This window comes from Taudactylus pleione, unplaced genomic scaffold (assembly GCF_031769625.1).
Source record: "Taudactylus pleione unplaced genomic scaffold, aTauple2 ptg000093l, whole genome shotgun sequence".
Taxonomy (NCBI): Eukaryota; Metazoa; Chordata; class Amphibia; order Anura; family Myobatrachidae; genus Taudactylus; species Taudactylus pleione.
Genome location: NW_028284495.1, coordinates 22002552 through 22009479, shown reverse-complemented (window position 1 = coordinate 22009479; position 6928 = coordinate 22002552). Strand labels below are relative to the sequence as shown.

At 41.7% G+C, this 6928-nt stretch overlaps 1 protein-coding gene across 6 annotated transcripts in view; it reads right to left on the bottom strand.

Moving 5' to 3' along the window:
- Positions 1 to 3238: 3238 nt before the first annotated feature.
- Positions 3239 to 6928, bottom strand: part of ZNF521 (zinc finger protein 521) — a 338210-nt gene continuing 334520 nt past the window's right edge. For all 6 annotated transcript variants that reach the window (XM_088469597.1, XM_088469593.1, XM_088469592.1 and 3 more), the window contains one exon: positions 3239 to 4075. In XM_088469597.1, the coding sequence (XP_088325723.1) occupies positions 4046 to 4075 (30 nt within the window). In that variant the 3' untranslated portion in view covers positions 3239 to 4045. The remainder of the gene's footprint in view (positions 4076 to 6928) is intronic.

Here is a 6928-nt window from a genome sequence, read left to right as displayed (position 1 = left end):
GAAATGATAGGTAGAGTAGGCCCCTCAAATTATGGCTTATTTGACCCCAAAAGGTCATTTGACCATTCTGTCCATAGACTGCAACTTGTACAATCTCTTTTCAAAGCTCAAGAGGCCTAGCAAGGGGTATATGTGTTTGTAATTTATATGCCTATGTAGAAATTAACTATTTAACCCACTGATTACAACATTATATACATTTTAAAACATATTTTATCTCGTTGACTTACTGTACACACACATTTTCCTTACAAGCGCTCATCCTTTGTATTTATTTTAATTACCCCAGTGAAAACAGTGTTATTGCCGGTATGGGTTACCCTAGTCAAAGCAGTGTTATTGCCGGTATGGGTTACCCCAGTGATAGCAGTGTTATTGCCGGCATGGGTTACCCCAGTGATAGCAGTGTTATTGCCAGCATGGGTTACCCAATGATGGCAGTGTTATTGCCGGCATGGGTTACCCCAGTGATGGCAGTGTTATTGCCAGCATGGGTTACCCCAGTGATGGCAGTGTTATTGCCGGCATGGGTTACCCCAGTGATGGCAGTGTTATTGCCGGCATGGGTTACCCCAGTGATGGCAGTGTTATTGCCGGCATGGGTTACCCCAGTGATGGCAGTGTTAATGCCGGCATGGGTTACCCCAGTGATAGCAGTGTTAATGCCAGCATGGGTTACCCAGTGATAGCAGTGTTATTGCCGGCATGGGTTACCCCAGTGACAGCAGTGTTATTGCCAGCATGGGTTACCCCAGTGATAGCAGTATTATTACCGGCATGGGTTACCCAATGATAGCAGTGTTATTGCCGATATGGCTTACCCCAGTGTTGGCAGTGTTATTGCCGGCATGGATTACCCCAGTGAAAGCAGAGTTATTGCCGGCATGGGTTACCCAATGATAGCAGTGTTATTGCCGATATGGCTTACCCCAGTGTTGGCAGTGTTATTGCCGGCATGGATTACCCCAGTGATAGCAGTGTTAATGCCGGCATGGATTACCCCAGTGAAAGCAGTGTTATTGCCGGCATGGGTTACCCCAGTGAAAGCAGTGTTATTGCCAGCATGGATTACCCCAGTGACAGCAGTGTTATTGCCGGCATGGGTTACCCCAGTGATAGCAGTGTTATTGCCGGCATGGGTTACCCCAGTGATAGCAGTGTTATTGCCGGCATGGGTTACCCAGTGATAGCAGTGTTATTGCCGGCATGGGTTAACCCAGTGATAGCAGTGTTATTGCCAGCATGGGTTACCCCACTGATAGCAGTATTATTACCGGCATGGGTTACACAATGATAGCAGTGTTATTGCCGATATGGCTTACCCCAGTGTTGGTAGTGTTATTGCCGGCATGGATTACCCCAGTGAAAGCAGTGTTATTGCCGGCATGGGTTACCCCAGTGAAAGCAGTGTTATTGCCAGCATGGATTACCCCAGTGATAGCAGTGTTATTGCCGCCATGGGTTACCCAGTGATAGCAGTGTTATCGCTAGCAATATCCCCATGATAGATAGGGCAGCAATATTTTTTTGTCAAAAAAAGGGTCTTTTCCCATTTATAATAGAGTGCTACAAAAACTGATACATCTCTGAAAAGGTAATATTGGCCAGCTTTGTGGTCAAGTGCCAGTTTTAAAGCCATTTGAAAGCTATGTTGGCCATCAATGGTCTAAATTGGTATATTGTAGCTGTACAATAAACCATAATCTCACTGACCACAAAACAACTTGAATTATTCATACAAATGTGTCTGTGACTCTACAACCTGTTTAAGCCTGTGGGTATAAAGGGGCTACACTGTATACTGTATTATTTAGAAATGTTCCCGTCTTTCCCTCTGCTCAGCCTAGGACACATTAAAGCTTCACACATAACTGTTAACAATATCTTCCCTTCTCACACCCCTCCTCTCCTAACACTAATTTCTGTTTCCTCAAGTATACATATTTATCCGTTTATCAGTAGTAGTAATACAGTGTATTACTCTCATGCTCTGTTTCCCTGACTCCTGCATCATTCATATTTCTTTCATTGGAACAACAGAAAGAGTATATGACAGAATACAATGTGTCACTGGGACATCAGCTTGTCTTCCGTTAAAAGGCAAATGTATAATAATGAGAGTGTTTGAATAATATTCTGAATAATGTTTACAGTTTCCACTCTTGCCATCTCACACACAGCTAAGCAAGGTCTAAACATCCCCAGGGAGGTTAGCGAATGCAGATTATATGTTGGATAAGCACCTGGTTGTAAGATTCAAAATAATATATTCAGAAGCATTTAAGCCTGTGCTATAAAGCCATAGATAGAAAGCACTGGAACTAAGGAGGCTAAGGTGTATGTACCTATGCAGCTATTAGCGAGCTACAGGTCCCAGTAGGTAGATTGTACCTGGTGTTCAACAGCTTGGGGAGCCCTAGTTATAGAAGTTTATATCACAAAAGCTAAACCTTAAACAACAAACTATACTGTAGAAAAATGCCACCACACCAAAACAATATATATATTTTTTATTATGGATTTTATTTTTCTTTAGGTGGCTGAACTGTACATTTGTTTGCCCTATATGCAGCAATATATTTTACAGCACATTCCTTTGCTTGCATGTATTGTATATTAAATTTTTTATTAAATAGACAGTAAGAGGAAATAATTTATCATCAGAATTTTCTTCGCTCTCACTCCAATCATATAATACAACACTGCCCACTTTAATGCCATGATAATCTCTTTATCAGGAAAGTGTGTAATGATGGCACTAATGTAGATATATTTACCATTCATTATTTTCACACAAATTACTGTTTTAATCTGTAATTTGCTTGTTCCATACTTACCTACTTTCCCAGATATTAGGTAGACCCCCAAAGATCAGGGAATTTCCTCATATTTCAGGGGTCATTGTATATCAGCTTTCTGAATGCCACCCACTTTCTCAGCGAAGTGGGCGTTCTGGGGCTTTAAGGCGTGATTTCTGAGACTGATTATTCACAATATTATTACCCTGCCCCCTGCAGTTGGAAATCGTGGCATTCCTACAGCGGGGATACGATGATACAATTCATAGCGCCACCCCACAACCTGTATGGTTCTCCCAGTCGGATCATCTTTAAAGTCTAGTTAAGTATGGTGTGGTCCAGTTTAACATCAGCAGCTAGGCTTGTCAATTGGCTGCCTACACTATGTGTAGGTGACCAGAACACTATAAGCAAAGAATACAAATAACAACACTTGCACGTAATGGTAAATTGAATTTATTTTCTCTTGGAAAACAATTCCAGTAATCTCCAGGTTCAGACGGCAGAGTAAACATTAATAACGATAACATACAATTTAGTTTAACGATTCAAGAGTTTTGGCTGTGTGAAATCATCGTTTAGAAAAACAAAAAAAAGAAGAAGAAAATAAAAAAAACATTTGGACACACAAAGCATCAAAATGATCTTCCGGAGAAAAGATTCAGGCAACCTACAGAACGACTATTGCATATATGATAATGCTATTTGCCATACCGCAAGGCTTACAAATATATATATATAAATATGTATGTATGTATATATTTATATAGGCCTTATTCAAGATATTTTCTGTGCAAGAATCTTCTGCTGCAGTATAAAAAAGAAATCTTCAATTCAGCTGTTTTATATTAAAATGAGGATTAAAGACAAGATCTACTGGGAACAAAGTTGGAATATATGCAACCATATTTCTTGCTCTGTCTGCAAAGGAGCACAGTTACGTCGGCCTCTTTCCTTGCAGGTTTTCAATTTCTTTTCTTTGAATAGGGCCCAAGTCAACGGTCTTTATAAGACAGTTTTCGTATTGAACAACATAATACATGTGCAACACTATATACAATAAGTTTATCCGGTGCTGAAACGTCCAAACACATGAACATCCAACAGTTCCAATAATACAAGTTTTATGGTAAAATACAATGCTTTTTGAATAGTATACATGAACAATCAAAGTTGCGTGCAAAGATTAAAACATGTTCCCTTTTTCTGTGCCTCCAAATGATCTTCAGATGAATCTGTTTTTTGCATTAACTGCTATGTTGGGTCATTGTGTGATTCTGAAAGAAAAGAAATGAGAGGTGACTCAGTGTGCAGTATGCGGCTACCGCTCCAGACATATTTAGGGGTCTATTTACTAAGCAGTGTTAGGAGACAGAGAGAGAAGTGATAAAGTGCCAGCCAATCAGCTCCCAACTGTCATTTTTCAAACACAGCCTGTGAGATGGCAGTTAGGAGCTGATTGGCTGGCACCTTATCACTTTTCACTCTGTCTCCTAACACTGCTTAGTAAATAGACCCCTTAAGCTTTTTCAGAGGAAAATAACTGAACATTTTATGAATGGAATGCAATCAAGTCCATAATAAATATTTAACAGTTTATTTCTATTGCTGGGAAGAAGCAATACCACAGAGATTGATCAATAATAACAGGAAATGTAAAGAGATCTTGAACGGAAGGGTTAATGAGAGAGAGATCATACTAGATTTGTATAGGTCCTAGATGGCACTCTGCTTTGATGTAACCAACAAAAAGTAGTAGTCCTCGTTTCAGATTTCTTTTACAGCATAAAAATCTGGACATAATTACAATATGAGGTAATCTCAGTCTAAATATTATTGAAGTACTGCAATAAGGGAGGAGCAATATTTATTAAATGAAGAGTGCAATCTATATCTGTGATTGTCATTGTATGCATGCACGCCCAGCCCAAGGCTAACCTCGTCAACTACCGTAGTTACCATAGAAACACCATAGAGTTGGAAGACGCTATCTTTCTGTTTTAATCATGCTGCATTTAGGTATGTATTCCTTTTACTCCAGAGGTATTATAAGTCTGCGTACTAGGAATATAAGCATTATGGGCTCTATTCATGTAGAAAATAAACTGACTGGCGGAAAATATCACTATATATATTGCATAATATAGATGCGATGTACTGTATAGTAATGTTTTGTAGCCGTTCATGAAAACGTACCCGTTCCAGCAACGTCCTCCGATAATTTGCACCTCCCTGATCCCAGGAAGCAGCACAAAGGCAGACATATCGGGAGTCCGATAAGTCTTCTTCACTTTGCGCATACGCCGGCAGTGCTTTGCGATCCAGCATCTGCCCACATCACAAGGAGCACACTGGACACAAAGGGGCGGAGTGATGGGGAAGGAGCAGTGAATCTCTTTTCTGAAATGCTTCATGATACTGAAGTTTTTCACTGCGGCATGAATAGACCATACTTGCCTACTTTTAATCTGCCCTCCCCGGGAGAATGCTGGGGAGAGGCAGCAGTCACGCAGTGATGGGGGGCCGGGCCATTCCCGTCATTAGGCCCCACCCCCTCATGGCAAAACGCCCGGGAATCGCGCATATTTTAATGGGGGTCGGGGCCAAATGACGCGATTATACTAGAATCGCATCATTAAGCCCCGCCCCCTAACGACAGACCGCAGATTGAAGGTAAGTTTCTCCCCATTCTGCCCACTTCACTAGGAAGTGGGCAGGATGCGGGAGAAGTGCCTACATTGCCGGGAGTGCGGGGGGTTACCCGAAAAAAACGGGAGCCTCCCGCGACTTTCGGGAGTGTAGGCATGTATGGAATAGACCCCTCAGAGTTAGTTTTATACAGGCAAAAAGACTGTAGTGATAATTGGGACATTTATATATCACACAAAGAAAAAAGGGTGAGATCCTCCTCAATAATGAATATATATACATGCTAATATGAGAAGAATATTGTGTCTGTTTGTTCCAAGTTGGTGCAAAACTACTGCACCAATTGTCATTGTAGTAGAAACTCCTAGGAATAACCTGCACTTCTTTTCATCTCGTTCAGTCAAGTTATAGCTGAGCAATAACAAAACCAAAATGTATTTATATCATCAATGCAAGAGATAGGTGTGGCAGCATGTGTGCGGTCAGTAAGTGGTGGGGGTAGAGGTGCTTTGTGCCTGCGTTCACTGGAATAGGACAGGCTACATAGCAATCTGAGCACAGGGCACACAGTGACATTGGTGTGAGTGGTGGGGGAATAGGATAGGCTACATAGCAGTCTGTGCACAGGGCACACAGTGACATTGGTGTGAGTGGTGGGGGAATAGGATAGGCTACATAGCAGTCTGTGCACAGGGCACACAGTGACATTGGTGTGAGTGGTAGGTGAGTAGGATAGGCTACATAGCAGTCTGTGCACAGGGCACACAGTGACATTGGTGTGAGTGGTGGGTGAATAGGATAGGCTACATAGCAGTCTGTGCACAGGGCACACAGTGACATTGGTGTGAGTGGTAGGTGAATAGGATAGGCTACATAGCAATCTATGCACAGGGCACACAGTGACATTGGTGTGAGTGGTGGGAGAAGGCGCTGCTACCACCAGTCTGTATAGAGCTTCTGGTCATGTGGCCATTCCCGCGACAGGGTCTCTATGCAAAGTAATACAACTAGAACACCTAAAAAAAAAAAAATATGTTGGCAGAAGCAATGTCATTGTGGGAGAAGCTGCGCGCAATGGCTAGTGTGTGTGTGTATATATATTATATATATATTAGGGATGTGCAGGCTCGGATAGGTTCGAGTTTGCACGTGGAGTTCGGATTTTTCCCTCCAAAAAAACGGAACTCAGAACGAGGCAAAACGTCATCTTACATGGACGAACATCATCATTCCTGGACAAAAGACCAGGAATGATGATGTTCGTCCATGTAAGATGACGTTTTGCCTCGTTCTGAGTTCCGTTTTTTTGGAGGGAAAAATCCGAACTCCACGTGCAAACTCGAACCTATCCGAGCCTGCACATCCCTAATATATATACACATACACACACATATGCACACACACAAATGTATAGAAATTTTACATATATAAATATTCTATTATATTGGTCATAAAAGCATACTTGCCGACATTCAGCTCCC